The sequence below is a fragment of the Hesperophylax consimilis genome, chromosome 27 (assembly GCF_061612785.1).
Source record: "Hesperophylax consimilis isolate HC1 chromosome 27, BYU_Hcon_1.0, whole genome shotgun sequence".
NCBI classification, from domain to species: domain Eukaryota; kingdom Metazoa; phylum Arthropoda; class Insecta; order Trichoptera; family Limnephilidae; genus Hesperophylax; species Hesperophylax consimilis.
This window is the reverse complement of record NC_142862.1, coordinates 1,557,497-1,584,007: the sequence shown is the minus strand read 5'-3', so window position 1 is coordinate 1,584,007 and position 26,511 is coordinate 1,557,497. Positions and strand designations below refer to the sequence as shown.

The 26,511-nt window shown below is 33.2% G+C and overlaps 1 protein-coding gene across 1 annotated transcript; it reads left to right on the top strand.

Moving 5' to 3' along the window:
• The first annotated feature begins 853 nt into the window (after positions 1-853).
• LOC149410447 (uncharacterized) lies at positions 854-25,114 on the top strand. Its single transcript, XM_089647753.1, has 4 exons — positions 854-934; positions 14,003-14,375; positions 16,199-16,570; positions 22,383-25,114. The coding sequence occupies exons 2-4, from the start codon at positions 14,024-14,026 to the stop codon at positions 22,676-22,678; spliced, it is 1,020 nt and encodes a 339-aa protein (XP_089503879.1). The 5' UTR covers positions 854-934; positions 14,003-14,023; the 3' UTR covers positions 22,679-25,114.
• Positions 25,115-26,511: the final 1,397 nt, after the last annotated feature.

Genomic DNA, 26,511 nt, shown 5'->3' with positions numbered 1-26,511 from the left:
ATTAAGCGATATGCTTATGAGATAAAGCGACATGCATTTACACACGCGTTGTTTCATAATTGAAAAAGCTTCTTCTGTCCCTTTAAAACATTTATTTCAACAGTTCTTGCGAGGGCTTAATGTCAAAAGTTATCTACATAAACCTCCATATAATTCTACGCCGTCAAATAACGTATTAAAAAATATATAAATATATAAAATATACACCAATAATTAGTCAAATATAGGATTCCAAAAATATACCAAAAGGTTATTTAAACATACCACAATAATTGGTATGTGTTTTTGTAGATAAGTTGTTTGACTTTAAGCTCTAGATTTATTGGTTTGTTTTTTTTTGTACATAAAGTTGCATAATTTTAAGCCACAGACTTCTTTGAATGTTTTTTGTAGATAACTTTGCTTGACTTTAAACCACAGAATTTTATGTATGTGTTTTGTAGATAACTTTACTTGACTTTAAACCACAGAATTCTTTGTATGTTTTTGTAGATAACGTTACTTGACTTTAAACCACAGAATTATTTGTATGTTCTTTGTAGATAAATTTGCCTGATTTTAAACCACAGAATTCTTTGCATGTTTTTGTTGATAAAGTTGTTTGATATTCAGCTCTCGATTAGTTCACTACATGAGAATACTTTCACCAATTATACAGCTACAAGAAATTTGACCTTCTTTGGGAATCGAACTCACGTTTCTTCATTGACAAATATTATGTGACATTGTAAATATCCCGTTATATCATTTGCTACATATTATCGCATTATCGAAGCCCATGTAATACAGGCTCTCCACTTTCCCAGTCCATAAATAGCCCCCAGACTGTGGAAAATTTGCACTTCCAGTTCCAATTTAACACGAAAAGTAATTCGGGTAAATTTATTCAGCAATAAAAAAATATCACATAGCTTTTTTCGTGGGAAAAATTCAGGTAATTTGTTTGAGCATAATATTTCCTTTGACGAAAAATTCTCTACTTAAAAGGCATTTCCTTTCAGATGCTTCCCTGTTACACAATTTTATTTTAACAATATCTATAAAGCAGACAATCTTTGATGTTATAGTATAATGTAATTTTTTTAATGCTATGTACTCGTATATCTACACGGAAAAAAAATAAGTATCACAAATCTCTTCAAATTATTGGTAATCCGGTTAACAACGGGATTTCATTCCGTTTCCTGATAAACTTTTAGTAAATTCGTAATTTGTCGGAACACGTGTTCACGCACTGTGCCATATTATAATATAATTATTTTTTATTTATTCATACATTAGATTATATTTTTTTATAAAATATGATTGGGTAATGTCAGCCTCGCGGGTGCTTATTAAATCAAATTATTAATAACGAAATTCGAAAATATTAGGATTTTTATGAACATGTGACAACAGTGACAATACATCCGTATTTTACTAAGAGTTTATTAGGAAACCAATCAATTCCTTCCGAATAGTTTGAAGAGATTCTTAATAAATTAGCAATTTTCATTTTTCTTTCGAGTTCTCTCTGACTTTTGAAGTTTTTGTCGTGAAGATTTGCAATATTGAAATTTATCATTACATTAATCATTTACATTGATCATTTAAAAAAAATTGAAACCGGGTTGTAAGTTGCACTACGATTTAATGCATTTTGTGTTTTTGTTTTGATAATTTGATCGCTTATAATTAGGTACATTAGATGTTTAAATTAAATACTGGGCATTTAAAATAATTTTTCTCTTACTTACAAACCCCTTTACAGTCATGGTTTTATTGTATAATTTCGCAAATTAAGTTGCTTAAAATATGATCGAAAAACATTTAAATATTTGTGCCTGAACTTCGCAAAATAAAATAAAACACACCTTTTGGAGATATATTTTAGAATGCATAAAACAGGCGGCTGGTGTTAAGTGGGAATTTAAACCATATTGCCATCTACATAAGGAGTGTTATTGTTAGCGGCCCGATTCCAAATGTTACACGACGTTGTGCATTACTGTAACAATAAATGTTAGCGCCGATTGCAGTAAAAACGGGTAAATTTTAAAACAAAATTTTTCTAACCAGAGAGACTTTTCTTAATATATACCTATCAATTGCACTGGAATTTAGAGAAAAAAATGGATGTTATTTTGCCGCTTGATGATATATTTTTTCAATAAAAACATATATATCGCACGCCCCCACCGGTCACACTGCCAGGCATCGCAACAGATCAAGTGATAAGCGCTCCGTCTCTTCTGTGTGGTGCTGCTAGAACAAGACGGCATCCATATCACGTGATGCATCCAGCGGCGACATGTGACAATTTTAATTCAATTTATTGAAAAAAAATGTCATCGGATAGCAAAATGACAGCTACATTTTTTCTATATTTCAAAAAATTTATTAGATTTTAAAAAATTTAAATTGAAACGTGTAGTTTAAAAATATTGTACTGATTCAATAATGATTATGGAAAAAATAGTGTCCGGTTGGGATTTAAACTTAATAAACAGTCATATTTTCAAGCTTGCAATATGTTCACAATTTGACTAAACGCTAAAACGGACCGAGAATTGGCTTTTAGCGAGGACCAATGAAATCTAAAAAAATCATAATGGTACTAATCGTTATGAACGGAATGACATGCAGTGTGCAAAAACGTCTTGAGCGTTCGCTTTGAGTATTGCAGTAATATGCTAAATTTATAGAAACTAAATATATGGGGGTAAATGGTTAAATGTGGGTATATTCATTGGCTTTAAACTACAGTAATCAGATTAATATTTCAATATTAATATTTTGGGGAATGATATTAATTAAATCGAAAACAGTGTGCAATATAATTGTGAATGGGGAATACTTGGAGCAGGTGGATGAGTTTGTGTTTTGAGGAAGTATGTTTACGAGAGATGGGAAGGCTGACAGAGATATTGAAAGAAGGGTAAATCCAGGTAATTCCGTTAATGGAGGACTGAACGCAGTTAGCGCTAACAAAAAAATGTCCAAAGAAGCGAAGCTAGCAGTCCACAACGGAGTGCTGGTACCTACCTTGATGTATGGAAGTGAGGCATGGAAATGGCAAAGAAAGGATGAACATAGATTAAAGGCTGTTGAAATGAGATCCCTGAGGCGTATGTGTGGTAAAACCATGTTTAATCGTGTGAGGAATGTGGAGATCCGCAAAGAGTGCAAGGCTGATGTAAGTGTAATGAGTAAGATTAAGAAAGGGACGCTTAGATAGTTTGGGCATGTAGAGCGAATGAGCGAAGATAGGAGTTTAAGGAGGATATATGATGCAAATGCGAATGGTAGCAGAAGTCGGGGACGCCCGAGGAAGACATGGCACGATCAAGTGAATCAGATACTCGAGTCGGGCCATGTCAAGAATTATAGAAGAGTATGTATGAATGTCCTCTCTGCCTACCCCTGCGGGGAAACGGCGTGATGGTTAGTTAGTTAGTTAGTTAGAAAACCAAACACCCATCGTTCGAGTAGTTATGCTAATATTTGTCAGATATAGTCTGCCATTGTGAGCTTCCTGTGTACTGCTAAATCCGCCCCTGAGGTGACGCAATTTATAACGTAGAAAAACTAGCAGATTTCCGTGCCTTCTTGCCACATTACACCCCTCCGGTCATAAATCAGGCTGGACCGGAGGATGGGGCGGGCAGTCACCCTGAAACGTCTGTTTCTGACAGCTTCGAGCGTCACACTGCTATTTGTTATAATGTCTGCCCCACCAGATAGGGTTGGGGTGGTAATCGGGTTATGCGATTAACCTACATTCAATTATGTACCTATTTTGTTTTTTTTATTCACGTTGTAAGGATAATCCTTGTTGTAGAATTAAAATAGGGCCAGTTGTATCACAGAATTTGAATAATTCATCAAATTTAAATAGATCGAGTTCTGCGAAAGTTCTGTTATATTTCAGTTCTGTGAAGCAACTGGCCCATAATGGAATGATAACAGAACTTTAATAGAAAGTTCACATGACTTAAATGTGATGAATTGTTCAAATTCGGTGAAACGATTAGCCCTTACGATTATATATCGAATGAGCGGCTTATAAAAAGATTGTGATTTTTGTTCTATGACAAAATACTTCATTGAAGAAAAAAACATAACCTAACTGTTATATCTCTACTTTACTTGCAAATTTCTGTGTTGGGAACTCTTGATAAAGTAAAAGGTTCTTTACTATAACTGCGTTTATTTACGTCACAATAAATAAGTCTGGATTTAGCTACACTGTTCATTACCCGATGGTTGGTAATTCTCTGTTTCTAGAAGCTTGTTGTCTGGCAATAATATCCCACAGGCAATTGCTACACTCTAGCGATATCTGTCGGAGTAAGCTTGATGACTGGTGCCATCTATCGCTTGAAAACCCAACTTATTACCAAACATCACACTAAATAATCTTAAGCTAAACTCACCTATTATGTTATCACGTTCTTTGCTGTCATTGTTCTGTATTATTAGGTTACAAATTTGTTTTGAAAATATTACTTTTTTGTCGTTCGAAATCGAAAAAAAAATTGAGAATTAATCTAGCTAAGCTTACCTATAAGGTCACGCACATTAGTCGAATTGGCACCAGTTTTTGGATTAAAATACACACACGCTTCAGCAAAGGTAAATTTATTTTAAATACTACTAATATTTATGGTGATTTATTATGGTTTATGATTTCTAAGATTTCTATGATTCTTAGTAGGGAGTAGTCTTATACCCCCGACCACTTATATTTCGGATAGCACCGACCACTCTGAATTCTTATTTTGCTTACATGTTATTGATTATTTATTTGAAGTTATAACAATATTCCAAAATATAGTAAAAATACTGGAAGAAAGAGATGGGATGCTGATACGATGAGAAAAGCGGCAGAAAATCAGTTTTATCAGAGATCTTACATGTGCGTAATACGGCAAAGAAAAACGGAGTAGAAGTTTAAGCGAAAAAATTAGATGTCTCAAACAGAAAAAAATAACAAAATCCATTCCCAAATTAGACATTTTACTAAGTCACTTTAAAGAGTTTTCAAACAGATTTTTGACCCCTAATTAGAACAGATTTTTTTAGGCTTACAGTTCAGTTAGCGAAAGAAATAAAAATTTCCCAGCGATTAAATAATATTAAAAAGACAATGGTGAACAGTTTTTCAGTAACTTCATGAAAAAATATGGATGGCGAAATTTCGGCATTAGGATACACGATGCAACAAGTCCGATAAGGCGAAAACTAAGACAATAAATCGTAAGTGTTGAAACAGACGTTTCAATTGAATAAAGTAATTAAAGTGCACTCAATATTTCGGAGTATAATTGTGATTAATGTGGATTTGTTTAGAAAAAAATCGCAATGGTCGGCGTTAAAAGCCATAATATGTATTACAGTTATTGCAATTATTAAATAAGGTTTTTTTTAAATTATTTAATGTTTTATTAATAGTAATGATATTTCGTTATGTAATTAAATAATATAATGTTTTTTCCATAATAAAGTCCAACTATTATTTCCCTATTGAGGGTATTACCTATTTTAAAACCTTAATGGGGGAAGGGGTCGCGGTCGGGGCTATATAAATTTCCCCTACAAATTTTTTAGTGTGCATGGCATTTTCATCACGAACGATGGATTTTTAATGTTCTAATAAGAGAAATTGTGTTTTTTATGTAATTAAATAATATCATGTTATATAATATCCATAATAAAGTCCAACAATTATTATTTCCCCATTGAGGGTATTACCTATTTTAAAACCTTAATGGGCGGTCGGGGCTATATGAATTTCCCCTATAACTTGTTTAGTGTGCAAGGCATTTTCATCATGAACTACGTATTTTTGAAATAACCGTTTTTCAAAAACATAATATCATTTTATATTATTACATTTCTTTCCATAAATTTTTAATAAAATATATATTTTTAAAATACATGATGGAAAAATAATTCACTTACAGAATCCGCATAGTAAAACTAGTTACTAGAAGGTAGTAAAAATAGTTACAACTAATTACAGAAAATGAAATAGAAAAATGAAGGAAGTAATAAAAAATTAAAGTTATTTCCTTCATTTTAGTTAGTTAACTTCAATTATTATTTTTTTTAAATAATTTATCATCCTTTAATACAATTTACTTACTCTTATGTAATTAACGTTGTATTAGGAAGCTTTTTGTAAGATGATAAGAATTATTCTACGGCAAAGCGATTTTCTTTCAAAGAAAATAATTCTTCGCTTTGTGGAGATGAAATAAATTTAGCCTTTGGCTGATTCTTTATCTTCAAAACTTTAAATTGGAAAAATTCCTCTACAATGGAAATGAAAAATAAGATTCCAAGTTTTCTGTTGATTTTTTTTAAATTCTGAGATATCTGTCACTACATTTTTATTTTTATTTTTTATAGTGAATACCTCACAAGAGTCCCAACTGCTCCCGTCTGGAGCCAGTGAGACTATGGCATCCCCAATTGGGGGATGTTGTGAGGCTGAAGGTAAGTGGGGAAGGGAAAGAGGAAGGTGAGGAAGTACCTGGCTATTCAGATCTAGTCACTAAACACGGCTAAAGCCATTTGGAGCAACGTTTCAATTCTGAATGGTGGTCTTACACCAGGGCGATACTGGTAGTATCTTCCACTCTGGAACGTGCCGCAAATATACTATATATTATTTTAATTAATTAATTGTGAAATAACACAAATTAATCAAATAAAATTTATTTGCGCACGCAGGGTTCGAACCCGCGACCTTCGGAATGGCAGTCCAATGCGTTACCACTGGACTATGCCGGCCGTCAGTATATTTTATATATATATAAAAAAATATACATATTTTATAGTGATAGATGTGCTTTGTGGAGCAACGGTAAAAGCACTGATTTAGTTTCATACCACAATCATCTACAAATGTTTTGTTTGTGGGCAATGTTTCCACGCAAATCTTCTTCACTGAGATGATAATTATCTACCTGCAGCGGTAAGTGTAAGCTTTTGAAAGTTTTATTAATACCATTGATTAGATTGGGTAGAGAAAATAAATTAATGATAAAAACATCAATCATAGAATTTAACTTTTACCGCATCACTAGACGATGTTTGTTCCAGGACGGTGTTGTGTTACCATAAATTTAGGATATTATCTGCATATATTTTTTGTTATCAAGTTTAATTTAAAACTCCAATAATTTTTTTTTAATATTTTCAATAATATTATGATACCAATAATTTGAAGAAATTCTTAATAAAATAGCAATACAATTTTTTCTCAATGCACAATAAAAAAAAAAAACAAATTGATTTAATTTTTATTACCTATGCCATTATTGATTTCCAAGTTAAAGATCGAAAAAAAAAACGGGCGTCATTACATAAAAGAATGATGCATAAGGGGCCGAATATCACGAAATATTTTGGCCACGGAAAGGTTTTGTCGTAGTAATGCAGCTCAGAGCTTAAGTCGTATAGTTTTACGCAATAATTTCCTAGCCAAGTGTTCAAACAATCGAAACATTCTTTCTAGAAAATGTAATAATTCATGTGCTATTACTTTCCGTGTAATACTTTATGTAGTATATCTTTCCGTAAAATACTTTACGCAGTGTTACATTTCATGTCTTTATGTAGAATTACTTTTTGTGTAATAATACTATATGTAGTAATACTTTCTTTCTATAAAATGTAATACGTTATGTAATTCTGTAAATTAATTAATTTACCTGAATTATAATGAGATATTTGAATTCTAAAGGTATTCTCTACCTTCAGAATCCAACCACAATAATGAATCTTGTCTATCTCATTTATCTACCCCAACATCGTATAATAACAAGACACAATTGGAATTCAAAACTCAGTTGAAATTAATTTCATTGGTTAGATTTGATATCCCCTGAATTAGTATTGTGTAATTTTCTCCCCACGCTTGGGAAATGTTAGAGTTGAACCTCCCCGCGTACAGCCTCCCTCCCCAACCCACTTCTGACCTAAAAAGCCTTACGGGAAATTCAAAATGGCCGCCGGAACCGGAAGGGGTGGGGGACAGGCAGATATTGACTTTATAGGCGGCGCCTGTTACGCAATCGGAACCTCATCGACGAAGTGAATTAAGTTTTAAATAGATTCTTTTTTAATTCTTTCGATTCTTTTCAACAAAGGAACTTAAATAATGTATTAAGTTTTTAGGAACAATGGTAGGTGCTTACTGAACCTACTGTTTTAACTTTTAAGTGACGTGGTGAACTAAACTTACGTATGTGACATCGTAAGTCCCCGGGGACCCCATTTTTCAAAACGTCTTAACGAAAAAGTTATAAGTTAAATGAAGATGTTTTTTTTTTTATTGTAATTTTTTGATCACAAATATTTTTATTTATTTTGAAACCGCACAAGAGTCCCAACTGCTCGCAACCGTGTGGAGACTATGGCATTCCCGATTGGGGGTATGTTGTGAGGGTGGAGATAGTGGGGATGGAAGGGAGATGGGGTGAGGAAGGTGAAGATGTACGAGGCAATTCAGATCTTATCACCAAACATCGTCATAGCCATTTCAAGCAAAGAATTAATTCTAAATGTACGATACTAACAATACTTACTGGAACGTTTTATTACTCATTTTTTTACTTCTATTTTTTCTTATTATTTTTATTTTACTATTTTTTACTTAACATTTGGTTTATATATAAATTGTTAATTACCAGCCTCAGAACAGACTATGTCTAGTGAGGAGGGTAATGAAAAAAAAACATCTGTACAGAATCAACCTTATTAACCTAATAAACGCCCGGGTTGCCGGCACTGAAACTGAACTGAACTGAATGTATCACAAATATATAATTTCAAATGAGAAAATTGTGAAATAACACAAATTAATCAAATAAAATTTATTTGAGCTCGCAGGGATTTGAACTCGATTTGTGACCTCCGGCTTGCTGGTCGAGAAGGTTGCGGGTTCAAATCCCGGAGCGCGCAGGTAAATTTTATTTGATTAATTTTTGTTAAATAAAGCACGTTTCAGACTCGAAGATACTCCCAATATCGCCCTAGTGTAAGACTACCATTCAGAACTGAATCTGAAATGGCTTTAGCCATGTTTGGTGACCAGATCTGAATAGCCAGGTACTTTTCCCCTCCTTCCTCTTCCCTATCTCCTTGCCCTCCCCACTACTTTCAGCCCCACAACATACCCCAATAGTGAGAGCCATGTTGTCACTGACTCCAGATGGTTGAGAGTAGTTGGGACTCCTCGTTGGGTGCGGTATTCAAATTCAAAAAAAATCTGCCTAATTAAATTATAAAATGAAGGTCGATAGGTGTTAAGAGAAAATTTTACCCTTCTACGCGTGTTTTTCACAAAAAGGCTGCTATAAAAAAATAATTTAATATTTTTGTTATTAGTCTTATGTATTTTTTGTTTAACACTTAGGTACAGAATTATATTAGAATATAATAATATTTGTTTTTTCGTGAAAAATCACCTCGAGAGCGCTGTGTATGTACTTACTTACTACATTACCCTACATTAAAACATTCGGATATAAAATATTGCAAAGTTATTGAAAATCTGATAAAATTATTCGTATTTATGTTAAAGAACTGGACAGCAGGCCTTTATCGAATGAATTGACAAACTCCCAAATAAAATATCAGTGGAACGCGAATGTGTTATTACGGTGTTGAAATACGTGTTCATTTTTATGATAGTTATTATGATATTCTGATATTTTTGTATTTCGTCAAGAACACGTGTTCCGATATATTCTGAATTTACTGTTGAGAAATGGCGTGCCATCACGTTTTTAACAGCATTTTAATAAATTAGCAATACCCATTTTTCTCCGTCTATTTCAATTGATAATTAGTAATTTGAATTTAACAATATTTGCGTGGAAATATCGACATCATGTGTAACATTACTAATGGTAGGTTAGTTCTCCGTCTCGGAGAAAAATCAAATTTGCACCCACGATAAATTAACAGGCCATACTAATGAAACATCAATTTAAGAATGTCATAACGATTTACCTTGATAATAATATATTATGACGATGCAAATAAAAAATTCGTTGCTATGCAAAAATATTCGGGTTTTCATGAATACGTGATCCGATATCATGATAATACATTCGTAATTTACTAAAATATTATCAGGAAACCATTCGTGAGGCATGCAATCCTGTTTTTAAAACCTCGCATTCCCAATTTCTAACAGGGCATTTCTACAATTTCTAAGTTTATCAGGATACCCGTTAATTCATTCGTAAGGCCTGCAATCCTGTTTTTAACTGGAATTAAGTACCAATAATTTGAAGGGAGTCTTAATAAATAAGCAATGGTCATTTTTCTCCGTGTATAAATTAGTCAAGGACATAAAGGGCATTTTTACCTAAAATCTCGGAATTGCTGATATCACACAGTTCAATAGGGTATACGCCATTATCAGCAAAGCACCTTTCCATCTCTTGTTAAGGCTATTAATACTGCTGGCTTTTTCCATCTAAGGCAGATAAAATCAATTAGGAGATGCCTTCCCTCTGATGGAGCAAAATCACTCATAAATTCGTTCGTTGTCTCACGTATGGACTTTTGTAATAGTGCATATGCTGGCCTACCAAAAAAACAATTCAACAGAATCCAGTCCGTTTTCAATGCTGCGGCGAGAATGATTTTTGTTGAATCTAAGCATTGTCGTATAACCCCGCTTCTAGGGGATCGTCTTCATTGGCTTCGATGCCCTGAAAGAATAGAGTTCAAGATCTGCTTAATGACCTTCAAAGCATTGCAGGGAATGGCGCCAGCCTATATATCGGAATTATGTGTCCGACAAAACCTAAGCGATAGACAGCTTACTCTGAGGTCAGCAGATCTAGATGTTACCAATCGTTTAATCGAACTTTCTCGGTCAAATCGAGCTGTTTACTATGATCGCTCTTTTCGTGTAGCTAGCCCACTCATTTGGAATAAACTTCCCCCAGCCCTTACCAATATACAAAATTTGGCTGAATTTAAACGGGTTTTAAAAACAAAATTATTCAAAAAATCATATCATTTATATTCTCATGAATCTAAGCTTCTTTTCAATATACTATAATAAGCCAGGTTTTGAAGTTTCCGGTAATTGTTTGGTTTCGGTTTCCTCCTTATTGTACTTTTATGTTTAATGTCCACCTATTATATAATATTTTAATATTTTCCTGTTTTATATAATATTTTAATTTTAAAGTTCTTATTTTTCGTGCACTGTTATTGTCTTTTATTGTTGTCCTCTACTAAAATAGCACTGTTATTGTTAAATTTTATTCTCTGCTTTTGTGTAAACCGTTTATTCTTTATTTCATATTATGATATTAATATTTTTTTAAAGGAACACAATAGGAAATTTTATTTTTAAGTTTATTATAGCAAAGCGCACTTGAAGTGAAACAACACAAAACTGCGCTATATAAATGCTATGTTATTATTATTATTATTATAATACCTAGCATTCCTGATAAGAAGGCTAACGGATACAACCAGGGTTAAATACAAATCAAGGTCCAGACGGGCAGTTCATATTTGTTATCGGGAAGTCCGAATACACTTTGTATTATTTATTTGATCGTTGGGAGTGGTGAATAATATTAATACCGAAAAACATAATATGTGGAACATTTAAGGTAGGTTGTTTCACAAAATTTGAACAATTGATCCAATTTAAAAGTTGATTTTCAACTTCTGTGGTGATTTTATTCAAGTTCTGTATTATATAATTATTGGTCAGTGTTTCACAGAACAGAAATAGTAATAGAACTTGAATAGAATCTTCACAAAACTTGTAAACATCTTTGAGTTTTGATGAATTGTTCAAATTCTAATTCGATTATTAAAGTACTAAGAATTTGTTTTTTTTATATATTTTCAATCAAATTATTGATTTAAAAGACGATATAAAACTGCGCATTCAGAAACGGTTCCAACTGGCTACATCGTCATTATGACAAAGGAAACGCCAATTTCAGGTAATACGGCTGTCACCAGCGAGGACCGGCGTGACGTCAAAGCCGCCGAATTTACAAATAAAAACGAACACGTCTTTTTGGTGTCGAATCAAAAAATGACATATTTTTAATCTTTATAGAAAATGTATTCGTCAACATAAAAATACGTTCATTATCATTTTTTTAGATTAAAAAAAGTACCTAGCTAAAAATACCTAATTATTTTTAGAATTTTTTGAACGACAATCCTTTTATTGAAGGTGGTACAAAAATAGCTTTAATGAAGAAAAATAAAATTCTATTGAAAGAAGGGTAAATGCAGGAATTAATGGAGGACTAAACGAAGTTGGCAGTCCACAATGGAGTGCTGGTACCTACTCTGATGTATAGAAGTGAGGCATGGAACTGGCAGAGGAAGGATGAAAGTCGACTGAATGCTGTAGAAATGAGATCCCTGAGGCGTATACGTGGTAAAACTATGTATGATCGGGTGAGAAATGAGAGATACCTAATGATTAATATTAAGAAAGTGACGCTTAGATGGTTTGGACATATAGAACGAATGAGCGACGAAAGGAGTTTAAGGAGACTATATGAGCAAATGCGAATGGTAGCAGAAGTCGGGGACGCCCGAGGAAACATATCACGACCAAGTGAATCAGATAATCGAGTCGGGCCGTGTCAAGAGTCAGAATAATAGAAGAGCATGCATGAATGTGAATGAGACAAGAAGTGTGTGCCAAGACTGAGTTGTTTGGCGGTCCGTCCTCTCTGCCTACCCCTGCGGGGAAACGGCGTGATGGTTAGTTAGTTAGTTAATAGAATTCTAAAAAAGGCGTAGCTATTTATTAATATAGGAGAAACCACTTCCCGGTAAATAATATAATACAATTTTTAATAGAATTTCAATTTTCCAAAGTGTAAAGGTAATGGTTTCGACTAATTGTTGATTCACAATAAATTTATTAAAAATAATATGTACAGTGTATTTGCGTCACGTTCCAGAATGGTAGATACATACTCTCAGTATCACCCTGGTGAAGGACTACCATTGAAATGGATTTAGCTGTGTTTGGTGATCAGAGCTTAATAGCCAGGAAATGTAATATACCCCGATTGGGGATGCCGTAGTCTCACTTCAGAAGTTTGGAAGCAGTTGGGACTCTTGTGCGGTATTCACATAAAAATAGTGTTCCAAAGCTGCTTTTTTCTGCTTTTATGAGCAATAAAAATCTGAAATAAACTAAATACAAAATGTAAAATTCAGAAGATTAATGATTTTAGAATTAGGACGGGTTGTTTCATTGAACTTTAAAAATTCATCAAAGTTGATTTTAAGGTTCTGTGAAGGTTCTATTCAAGTACCGTATCGTTATTGGCCAGTTGTTTCATAAAACTGAAATAATAAGATAACATGAATAAAACCTTTACAGAACTTGATTATCAACGTTGAAAGTTGATGAATTGATCAAATTCTGTGAAATGACCCGTTCTTAGCAAGCATTTTGAAATTAAGGCTGTAATTTTTCAGCTCAACCAGTAGGTAGGTACCTTTCCCGGGATAATAGGTACCTACCTGTATACGAATTAATTGCATTTATTTATTTATAACCCTTACAAGGTACTTAGGTACTTGCATACAAACTCAGTATTATATAATTGTACAATGGTATCACCATACTCTAAGTGTCACCATGGTAAAAGAACAGAATTCTGAATAGAATAGAAACTTTAGCCGAGTTTGGTGACTAGATTAGAATAGCCAGGTTTTTCCCAACCTTTCCAACCCCATCTCCTTCTCTTTTCGACATGCCTCAGACGGTTAGGGGCGGTTGGAACTGTTCCTTGTAAAATGCTTTTTTTAAACATCAAACAATGCTATAAAGCAATTATTTTTGGCTATAGCGAACTTTTAAAATTGTGGAGATAATTTTCATTTCCCATTAATCACAAACAAAAAGCAATAAAAACGTTTTCCAGTCATAAATTCTCAAATTGTTCTACAATAAAAAACAATATGCAATAAAAACATCGTAAATTTTCAGAACGCAATATAAAAAATCACGATGTCAGGAAAATTCGTTCTGCTGTTATTGGCGTGCGCATGCGCCGACATGGCCGCAAGCCACGCCCACCGCTCTTCCCGCCGGCCAATCCCTACCGAGCTTTCCCAACCCCCGACTGAAGCCACGCCCAGGATGAGCGGGAAAGAAACACAAGGGGTGCCCTCGAGATCCAATGAGTTAGAGGGAGATGACGGTGGTTTTGAACCCGAGACTGTGCTCTCGGTACACTACGATAGGGGTTTGATTAAGGACCTGTATTTGTCTCAAACCAGGGGAGGGCTGACAGGAGACAAACTGTGGAAACCTTCAGTCTCTCAAAGGAAGCTGATCTGTAAGGACCTGTGCGAGGGGGGTGAGTGTTTGATTTTATTTCAACATTATTATTTTTTTTATGTATTTTTTTACATGTAACAATTATATTGCATTCATTATACATAACTAAACTGTCCCAGTAACAATTACACTGTATTTATTATACATAACTAAACTGCCTCAGTAACAATTACACTGTATTTTTTATATATAACTAAACTGCCTCAGAAACAATTGCACTGTTTTTATTATGTATAACTAAACTGCCTCAGTAACAATCTTTTGTATTTTTATGTGATAAATTGAAGATATCCGCTGACTCAGTATAATTATTTCCCTCCATAAGTATTCAGGGCAATGAGGAATACATATGGTAGTTAGTCCCAGAATTTCTGCAATGAAATAAATCCCAATTTCTAGTATTACGTAGTGGAATCCGAAAGTTTATCAATGCAAGCAATTCAATTATAAAATGTATCATTTAGAATTTTATATGTAAATACAAAGTTAATGAAAATCTTTTGTCTTGAAAACTTAAACATATATTCATATCATTTAAAATAGAGTTGTATTTAAAAAAAAATTGCTGGGATACCTATGACTTAGAAAACGTAAGAATTTACCAAATTAATGCACCTTTGCAACCATTTTTGCACGTATAGGTATTTAATATATTTTTTTAATCATATACAAATATTATGAATTAGCAAAATGTTCGTTTTTGTGACATTTAAAAAACATTTGCATTTCAAAAATAATTGGCAACATTAAATCATTTTATTACTTCTTGGGATTTTATGTACGATTTCGGCACTATGCGAGCTTACTTTTGTGAAATTATATTTACATCTAATTACATATTTTTATACACACGAACATTTATAGTGGCTAAGCTTAGTTAGGTAGGTAGGTACTGGGTACTACTTGTAACATGTCAGCATGCCGGAAAAACTGTGGGCCTTACCAATAATAAACGTGTTTTAAATTTTATACAACTGATAAATGACCATTCGCGTATTGTAAATGGTAACTTATCAGTTTTTTAATAAAATTTAAAACACGTTTGTTAGTAAGGGAGTAAAACTCAAGGGTAATAATTCATATAGCGTATATAATCAAAATATTTAAAAATCTTATTTAAACGTTACGTTAAAGTTAAGTTTTGGTATTCTATTATTTTTATTTTGCGGAATACTGTTTGTTTTTTCAGATAACTATGTAGGTACTATACTTATTTCATAATGTAACCTCTCTTTATCGAGTAAAAAAAACAGTTCTATTATCATTGAAAATTATATTTATAGTTAAAATACATCGAAGTTAACGCAGTTACACTAAAGATAATTATTTCAATTATCTTTAGTTGAAGGTTTTGCCCGTCCTTATGTAAAGTGTGTTCCGAAACCACAAACAAAAACAAATATCAAAAGATGTTGGTGTTTTCTTATAAATAAAGTAATTTACTTAGGTAGACAGATGCAAATGCGAATGGTAGCAGAAGTCGGGGACGCCCGAGGAAGACACGGCATAATCAAGTGAATCATATATTCAAGTCGGGCCATGTCAAGAGTCAGAATAATAGAATGTATGAATGTGAAAGAGGAAAAAAGTGTGTGTCAAGACCGAGTTGTTTGGCGGTCCGTCTTCTCTGCCTACCCCTGCGGGGAAACGGCGTGATGGTTAGTTAGCTAGTTAGTAGATAGGTACCCATTCAGCGATATATTCTAATTGAGTCATCTTTTGATCTCCACAAAATTAGAACTCAGTACACAAGCGCATTCATCCAGAACAATGTCATCTAACAATATATTAGTTTCAGATTATAACCAGTAACAGTAACACTAATACTTCCTTTATTTTCAGGCCTCGGCGGAGACCCCTGCGGGTACTCCTGCCAGGCAGCCACCCCCGACATAGCGGAGATCTATAACAAGACACAGACAGGCCTCAAGAGTCTCAGAGTAGCCCCTACCATCTCCAGCGGGGCTATGAAGCATTATTTACCTATCGGAAACAACAGAATCACTCCTATCGGGAGCGTCCTCGCTAAGGACGCGAAGGTTCCCCCTTCTGCCCTGGCCTCTGTTCGCAGGCTTGTGACGGAAGCCATCCGCAGAGTCAGGGAGAGTGAAGAGAAGTCAGATGAGGTCACCACGGATGGGTCAGCTGAGGAAATTGAGACTATCGGTGTGCCAAGATCTGAAGTTTGCCCAACGCTGTGCCTCAATGGACTTGGTAAGTAACAATTTGTACGATGTTATTCTTGTATTTTAACGAAAGGACGCTCGAAAGATCTACACTGAGAAAAAATACTAATATTTAAAATTGGTAATTTATAAAGAATCTCTTCTAATTATTCGTAATCTCGTTGAAAAATGAATTGTAGGCCTAAGGGACTTAACGAATGAATTGATCGGTTTCCTAATAAACTTTTAGTAAAATGCTAACGTGTTATCACGATATATTTCCACAATTTGTCATTGCATATTATCAAGGCAAATACAGGTGCATGAACACGTGTTGTTGTTGCGTAAAAACAGTGCAAAATTTCTGCGAGCCGAGCCGCGAATTAAGCGGCATTTTGCGTCGTTTGTGGTTGCTTCGTTTCCTTTTCGTAATTCGTAATTCATAAATTCTTACCCGTTTTTACGCACCCTTGGGAATCAACTAAAAGATTATCAAATGAATAATTACTGTACGAGTGTAGAATGGTGGAGTAATTTTCTCACATCTTAGAATTTCACTTAAAAAAGATTACTCACAAACCATCTTCTGTTATGTTTTTATTATTTTTTCTTCTATTATTACGCTTTATAATTTTCCATTTTTATTATATTTTGACACGCTTACAAAAACTTGACCAAATTGACAATTCACACAAATATCCATGGGCAATCTGACCATAAACGGGGTACCCCAGTAAAGTCACATTCAAGTTATGGTCATTTTCAACAGTTGTAAAAAATTATAAAACAAATAAATTAAAAAAATTCGAAAGATGCACAAGAAACCCAGCAATCCTAAAAAAACTGTTTCCAAATACCTGGTAGGTATTAAAAACAAATGGTAGAATTGTGAAAAAATCGATTAAATAATAAACCAAATGGTGGGTGTCAGGTACTATTTAAGGTGTCTAATGGAAAATGAGGCCAGGGTGGTAAAAATTAACAGATTTTAATGTATATTTTTTTAGTTTTTTAAATTAATACATCTATTTTATGTTTGTATTTAAAAAAATAAAATTTTCCACTTCATTCTACGAACTTATGAATTAAGTGGAATCTTGGTATTGGAAATTAACCCACTTCCCGACATCCGATCGAGCCGAAGTTCGGCGGATAGACTCGTTGTCGATGACATTACTTTCCATCAACTTTTGGTGGCAATCACACATACACGCGCAGATTATATGCATTTCCCTGAAATTTGATGACATTAAAGCAGATAAAATACGAAATTAATTTCGATCCTACCCAATTGGAATTTGGCTTAGTTGTTAGCGCTGTCGGCTCCAGACCGAGGATGGTTCAATCCTCAGTCAAACCATGTTTTTTTTTACTTTTAAAAGACATTTTAAAGGTTCACAGCAGATAAGAGCCAGTGCCTGGGGAGGAAGATTAAATCCTAAGTCAAACAAAAAAAATATATCATCACTGATATAATTTATGAAAAAAAATTAAACGTTTACATTTATTACTGCAGGCTTATTTTATTTCATATATTTATAAATATTTATATTTTTTTATTTATTCATTTATCTGATGGAAAATAAGCCTGCAGTAATAAATGTAAACGTTTAATTTTTTTTCATAAATTATATCAGTGATGATATATTTTTTTTTTATATGAAACAGAATCTACTTACCTCTTTTGGAAGAACAGTTAGAGTAAATTTGTAAAAACTGACTTATTGTTCTGGCACTTAATATTGTTTATGATTCTGGTAAGAAAAAGAAACACGAAATATTTAAATAAATAAAAATTACGACACTTTGTAGGTAAATCACACAAGTTATAAATCGCAACAATAAAACTTTGTTATTTTTTTATTTGCTACAATACTTATATAATATATTTGATAATGTAGACCTCACTGGGTACTTTACCCGTACTTTAGCTGTGACGAGGAACAACTGATGAGAATGAATCTAATATTATTAACTATTGTTTCTGCTTACATAAAATCCATTGGCGTGCGGACAGATCCATTGAACTATAATAACCATTCTCTTAGTCAAATCTATCCTCTGACGAGATTTTTTTCTTTTCCCGTGGCTATTCTAAGTGTTGACTATTGTCAGATATATTATATGTCGAATCTAATTTGGAATTACACAATGGGGTTCTGCCACATCTAAGTAGTTACATACATAACCTGAATACAATTCAAATATGAATCTTAAAGAGCATACTGAAATATTGTAATAATGATTTGATAGTTTCCGTAGCGCCGTTTTCGTGAGAACCACGCCTTCAACCACTCTTTTTCTATATAATTAACTAATATTTCACAAACTTCTCAAATAGAAACACTTTTTTCTGTTTTCAAGAATAATGAATCATTCTTCACCCACAAACGGTACTTAATAACAACATAATAAGTCTGTAACATGTTTTATTTAAACTATTTTAGTGCACCAAATACAGGACACGACAAATCTTTCTTGTCGCTCACATTTTAATTATTTCTGATAAACGTATTACTAAAATCTCAAATGTTTATTGAGGGAATTCTGCGGATGTAAGTTATTTATATTTAAAATTAATAAAAACAGGACCTTGCCGTTAAAATATTCTAGATAAAAAGGATTGAAAATTTTGAAAACTTTTTTCAACTATAAAATTAGCGGTGAGCACCAGGTTTTATTTTTTTAGACGGTGAATTAGTAACTTTCCAAAGAATTCGTCTAGAAACATTTGAGATTTTAGTTATACTTCATCAGAAATAATTAAAATAAACCCCAAGAAAAGATCGATTTTCTAGGCCTGTTGGGGCAAAGTCGACCCATTACGTCGGGCCGTTCGCCGAATATTGTTTTTACTCGACTTCATAACTTTTGTCGTTAAGATTCTCACTTTATATCAGAGATTTCATAGGGCAAATTCAACCGCAGGTCTGTCCAAAACACCAGGGCCGCGCGTCGCACGTTGCACGGCCCGTTGCACGGCTGCTTCACTTACGTCGTTAAGAATCTGTATTTATTTTAGGGTATTGTCTCGTACTAAATTACCCACCTTTACTTAAAATGCCCATTTTCAAACGTACAAAGTTTTGCTGTGATGCAAAAACCACGGGATATCTAAGACATTAGGAATTCGTTACTCTGTACATCACGCAACTGATAAAATTAACACTCATTGTGCAACTTAATCATTTTTAAGTGATTAAATGTTTGCTTTTATTAATAGGTACGTCTAAAGCACAAACTATATGACATTTCAATTACAAACGTACCGATTTACTAACTTGGTGATTCCTGATATTATTTAGAGTGAAAAATGTTAATTAAATTTTGTTCTCTGGTGGCATTTTTAAATATTTCAATTTCACTCTTTTTTCGGTAATGAATGAATGCAAATTTCGGAAGCGGAAATTAACCCACTTCCCGACATCCGATCGAGCTGAAACTTGGCAGATAGACTCGTTGTCGATCACAATGTATTATGTTGCCTTTTGGTGGCAATCACATACAGACAGGCGGACATATACGCATTTATCTGAAATAGGATGACATTATGTTAAGGGCAACTTGTGTGACTCATTTTTAATGTTTGGGGGCCATCCTGCCTATTTCAGCAGAAACAAAATACAAAGAACAATGAGAAATGCTTACCCGAGATCGTGTTCCCAAGGTACGGGCAATTTGGGAATTAAGGTGTTACAAATTCATGAGTAATGTTTTCAATAGCAATAAAAAAGTTATAATAAGAGACAAACATGAACACCCTATATAGTAATTCTGTAACTTTACCAAGGGGGGCTAATCTTGTCACTTGTAGCAGGATCGGTCCAACGATCCTTCGATATCCAATCGATTCTTTTTTAATTTTACATGTTCACGAACATGTGGTGATGCAACAGTCATTATTTCAGGCTTTTAATGTTCTTGGCTTGGCGATGTTCGATCCAAGATCAAGGTGGAGAAATGATCTTGGTTCAAGCCAGAATATCCATACAGGAATGCTGCACGTTCCAAAGCAGCATGGCATTATTAAAATCCCACTTTCACATAATGTTGGAAAGGAAATGAAAATGAAAATACGACCTTTGTATTATGGATTGATGGTTATCCAATCATTCCGGGTAGAATTTACCTCGTCAGCCTATAAAATACTCGGATTATGTTTGTTCTTCCAAAATTACATCTCGTACTGGATTGATCCGTCAGCAACACATGAGCTAGCTGGCTCCAAGTAAACCGCCTTGTGTCCTGTCAAAGAATGACGTTTCTTTTTCTCTCTCACTAACATCTCCATAGATAAACTGGTGATACCTGAGCGTAAAAACACAAAGACAATTTACTACCTGTGCATGTAGGTACCCCTACATGGTTGCATAATTTATATATAACAATTACAGCAGTTAATATACTCAATAAATGTTGGCCTTTTCGAACGGCATTTGGTGAGGCTGGTAGAGTTATCGACTCCAGTTCCTTGGTAGGAAGGTTGAAGTAGGAAGCTCAGTCGAATCAAAAATTAATTATTAATAATACACATGTATTATCGTCAGTTGTCATACAGCCGCCATACCACCTACCCACCCACCCCGACCCTAACTGTCTGATTTTTAAGTTTTTATTAGAAAAAACACCGGAAACCAAAGTCTTATTTTCAATTCTTTAACTCCAAAGAATCCCAGGTATAACTGGTTAAAGTAAGTCAAGTACGTGTCTTCACACCTGTATTATGTATAATATCTGGCTTGTCTGTCATCTATGTCAAATGTTAATCATTTGATTTAGAATTCTACCTACACCCTAGTCTAGTCTTGACGCATCTCTATGCCCGCATCAAAATAATCAAAAATAAACGTACAAAAAGACAGTGAACCAAATCAAAAGTGCATAACTAGCCTAAACTGGATATTGCGAGACAAACCAGCGTAATTCCTATCTCAAGAAGTGGATTCTTTGGTGCTTAAACCTCATCATAACACCTCTACAACTGTCACTTGATCTAAACGTTTCGGCTATCACTACAAATCAAATAGTGAAAATAACTCAGTGGTGCTCCTCATTATTCAGTTAAAAACTTTAGTGGATTCTCTCTCATTGAAAGCCTGAATCAAAAAACATCTACCATGAATACTAAATGCTCTCTCTACCTGTGGAATAAACATCGATAACCTCTCAGACTGCACTTCATGCTGCATCTGCGAAGGCATATTCCACCTTGCCTTTGCTGATATCTCTGAAACAACTCGCCGCACTGCAAGAAGCTCACAGTGGAAATGTAAAACCTGCATAAAAAACACAAAAAACCCAAAATTCCCAAACAAAACAACAAAAAACGAAGACCTGTCATCACCTTCCTCTTTCATCTCCTTCCCCTCCTCACTACCTTCAGCCTCACAACGTACCCTAATTGGGGATGCCGTAGTCTCACTGGTTGGGAGCTGTTGGGACTCCTGTGCGGTATTCACATAAAAAAAAAAAACATCGCGGCCACAGATATTCTCCATCACATATATTGCTAATTTATTAACAATCTCTTCAAATTATTGGTAATCCGGTTAAAAATGGGATTGCAGACCAATTCCTGAAAAACTTGTAGTAAATTCCTAATATATCGGAGCGAGTATTCATGCATCCGCATTTTCCTTGATATTATATTTTTATTTATTTATTTGATGACGAAATTTTATTGATTGATGACAAAATGCGAATATATTCGGATTTTTAGGAACACGCGTTCATACTTTCTGAAAATATATTCGTACTTTACAAAAAGTTTAAAAGGAAACCTATTAATTCATTCGTTTGGGGCCTGCAATCAAGTTTTAACTGGATTACCAATAATTGTAAATCACATTATATATTTCCAGGAAACCCGCTGTGCAGCTGTGACATCGCCGTGCAACGTACGAAATGGTCATCTGTCTGCGATGCGTTCTGCTCAGCCGACTCGTCATACCAGCTGACCGGCTGCCCCGTTTGCCAACCTTCCGCTTCCTCCTCTCCCGCGGACATCACTAACCCCGAGAAGCTGTCAGACCCCTCGGACTTCTGGCTGGCCTGGTGCAAGGTACAGTGCCGCAACGGGCAAGGGGGATCCGCGTGCAACTGCGATCTTGCACCCATGTTCAGTGAATTCGTTAAGGAAAAGGTTCCTCTTAAATAGTTACTTCTTTGCTTTTCCATTGTGGCGGTTCCTAACCTAACCAAATTTAATCTGCGATGTTACACGGAGAAAAATTACTGATATTGAATATTGCTAATTTATTCCGGTTAAAAACTAGATTGCAACCCCTCAACGAATAAATGACAGGTTTCCTAATAACTTTTAGTAAAATACGAACGTATTTTCACGATTTCAGTACTCGTGTTCATAAAAAAACTAATTTCGTCATTGTATATTATCAAAACAATTGCAGGTGCATGAACAAGCGTTCCGATATATGAGGAATTGACTAAAAGTTTGTCTATAGCCCGCAATCACGCTTTTAACCGGGTTACCAATAATTTGAAGATTTTTTAATAAATTTGCAATGTTCTTTTTACTCCGTGGGATATTATGGATCGCCCACTTTTTTCTTCGTACCACTAGGCATTTAAATTCTAAGCATTACAATACAGTATATAGCTAAATTCCTAATTATAACAATTGTTTATGATTCATTACTTTCGCTCTTTCACTAAGATTGAGGTGTTTAAATTCTGGTCACTTCAGATCTACGATGAGCGCCATGTTGATTTTTTGGCCTTTAAATATGTCCCGTTAAACGCCAATTATCAGCCCGTTTCCAACTGTCATCAAATTATGATCAGCTTTCAACCATAACGGTTATGTTTGTCAGCTGATCACAATTTGATCCAAAGCTGAGTTGGCATTTAACGGACGTTGTTTAAATGTTGAAAAATCTAGATTGCACTGATGATATGAGGGGAAGATTGGAATACCCCAACCTAACCTAATCTATTTACTTATTTTCATTTCATTATTAATCTAAATATATTTAGTCGATTTTAAACATCGAAAGCCGGAAGGTGCAATTTACAAACTTAGCTTTATTTTTACAGCTGAGTTCATTATATTAAAAAAAATCTTTTTTATAAGGTTTAAAGGGTTATGTTGTTGTAAAAAGTTATCATTTCAATTTGCGCAGTGAGATTTATTTTGTACCTATAATTATCTACACTGACACTGCATCAGTTTTTTGATTTACACACTTTAAAATATCATTAATTATTATATATCATTACATATTGCTAAATATTTCATAATATTATGCTGGAAAGAAGATCTATCTTTTCAAAACTTTGAGTAAAAAACATGTTAAGCATTTTACTATTTTTTTTCTAATATTTTAATTATAATATATATTTTTGCAATAACTTAATGAATAAAAATTGTAATATCTAATCATTAAAGACATTTTCAACGACTCTTAAACCAAAAAATATGAAAGAGAAAAATCAGAAAAAGAATAGGGATTGAACTCAGGACATTATACTTGCCAGGGCTTTGCTCTACAAGTCAATAGATGTCGCATATTAAAATAAAATAGATATGTTTATCCAAGACACTAACTGAATTGCATTTAGATCGGGTAGAGCAAAGCCCAGGCAAGGCTGAGGTCCTGTTCACATTTTTCGTTTGGGAGTTGTTAATATTATCTTCAATGATTACATACCTAATTATCATAATATTGTTTATTTATATTTTAGTTAAGTTTTAAAGACTATTTTGCGGTTATAAAAAAGGTTTTATTATTATTCGATGTGTTTTGATTAAAATTTTATGAGATTTATTTATTTTTTGTTTTATTTTATTTCCTTTATTTCTTTTTTATTATAATTTCTAGGCTAGGAAGAATATAAACCAAGAATATTCGACGAAACACAATATCACAAAGGGCTTCCAAAAGTGTAGAATAATTAAATTAACATAGAACAAGTGAAATATTAATATTATAGTCTTTAAGTATTTATAAAATTCCATGCGTCAATTATTATTATCGGCGCAATTATAAATCATTTGCTGTATATAACATAACATATGTATCTTTGTACCTAGTATTTAATCAAAAACGGTTGTTCGTTTTTGTAATGTCTTTATTCCTAGTATTCTCTCTCTTTTATTTATAGTTCTCAGTAACTTGCTCGCACCTAAGATCGGCTAGGCTCGGGATCTAGTCGGAACCATTCGGATATCGGCAGACAGTGCCATCTGTGGCTAGTTATCGGAACTATTTTCAATGACGTTTCAATTTTTTGAATATTTTAATTTTTTGCATTCAATCTTACACTTTTAATTATTTTTACGCGACAAATTGCTCAAACAAGAAATTTATATTTAAAAATGGTTAAAGACTTGACAGACGATTTATAATGCTCCGTAGTAAGAAGATGGTTTGAAAGGGAGGTACGTAAATTTAATTGTTAGACAGAACGCACTAATATTTAAAAAAAAAAAACATTATATTTAATAAAACATGACTCATTTAAAATAGAGCCAAATTTTCAAGACAAATGCTTAAGTTACGTTTAAAGATATCTTGTGATTTTTTTCATATCTATAACATGTTAAATAACAAAACAAAGTGTGTTTTTAAGTCAAGAGTATTTCATATATTTATCGTTTTAGCTCTACAAATGTATAGATATTACCATTAACTACATATATTTTTTAGAAACTTAAAAACTAAAGTATTCAAAGGAAATAAATCGGTAGAAATTCGGAATGCTAATACCATTGACAGTTATTTGACTGACCATAAGACAAAAGACGAATAATTTAATATGAGTTTAGCTTCAACAGGAATTTATTTACAAAATATTCCTAACTTCGATTGATAATCTTTATTTTGTGGATTGAATGTTATTCGCTTTACTTTCGAGTCCACGCATAATATTATTGATTCTGTGGATTCAACAGTATATTCTTTTCTCTCTTATTTCAATCGGATACTCTTTACAAGATACGTCGATTTAATCGTCGTCGGTATTCCGTGGATTCAACATGATATAATTTATTCTATGAATTCAATGGTATATTGTTTACTCTGGAAATGAGAAAAAGCACTTCAAACCCTTTATTATTATTATTAAACAGTGGAATTAACAAGACATCAATTAGATATTCTTATCTTTGTTGATTCTACATTATAATATTAGTGGATACAACAGGACAAGTTATTTTTGGTTTCATCTTAATATCCTTATCTTATTTAGTTTTTGGTTTGATCGAACAAACGAACTGTCTTTAATAAGAAAACATTCAATTTTTTAAAGGAACCCACCTTTCTCTTGATTAATCTAATTTTACAATAATTATGCATTATTTTAGTATATTTTCGCCAGATTTTATATTTATCAGATTAGCTGTTAAGTAGGTTTAATTATTATTGAGTAAAACGAGGAATTCGATAGGGCAGTCATATATTCACATATCTGAATTATTGTAATCATAACATATTTTTAAATCTGATAAGTTACATAATAATATGTACTTCTAAGAATGGATCTCAGAATGTTTATGTATAATTATCTAATATGTCACATAATTATATCTACTTCGAAGAATGGATCATATAATGTTTATGTAAATCTAATAACTTACATACTAAGATCTACTTCTAAGAATGTTTAAGTAAATCTAATAAATTAAATAATAATTTAAACTTCTGAGAATGGATCACAGAATGTTTATGTAAATCTAATGAGTTACAAAATAATATCTACTTCTAAGAATGGATAACAGAATTTTTATGTAAGTCTTATAAGTTACATCATAATATCTACTTCTAAGAATGGATCACAGAATGTTTATGAATGCGGAAAGTTCGAATAAGATTTGAAAATGAGTGTAAACGGATTATTATTTTTGTAAATAATATAATAAAATAACTATTTTTTGGATGAATGAGGAAAAAACATATAAATGAAATGTGTTAGAATGTGTATGAATTTTATAAAGTTTTTCTTTGATAAACGGGTTTGAAAATTGTGAAT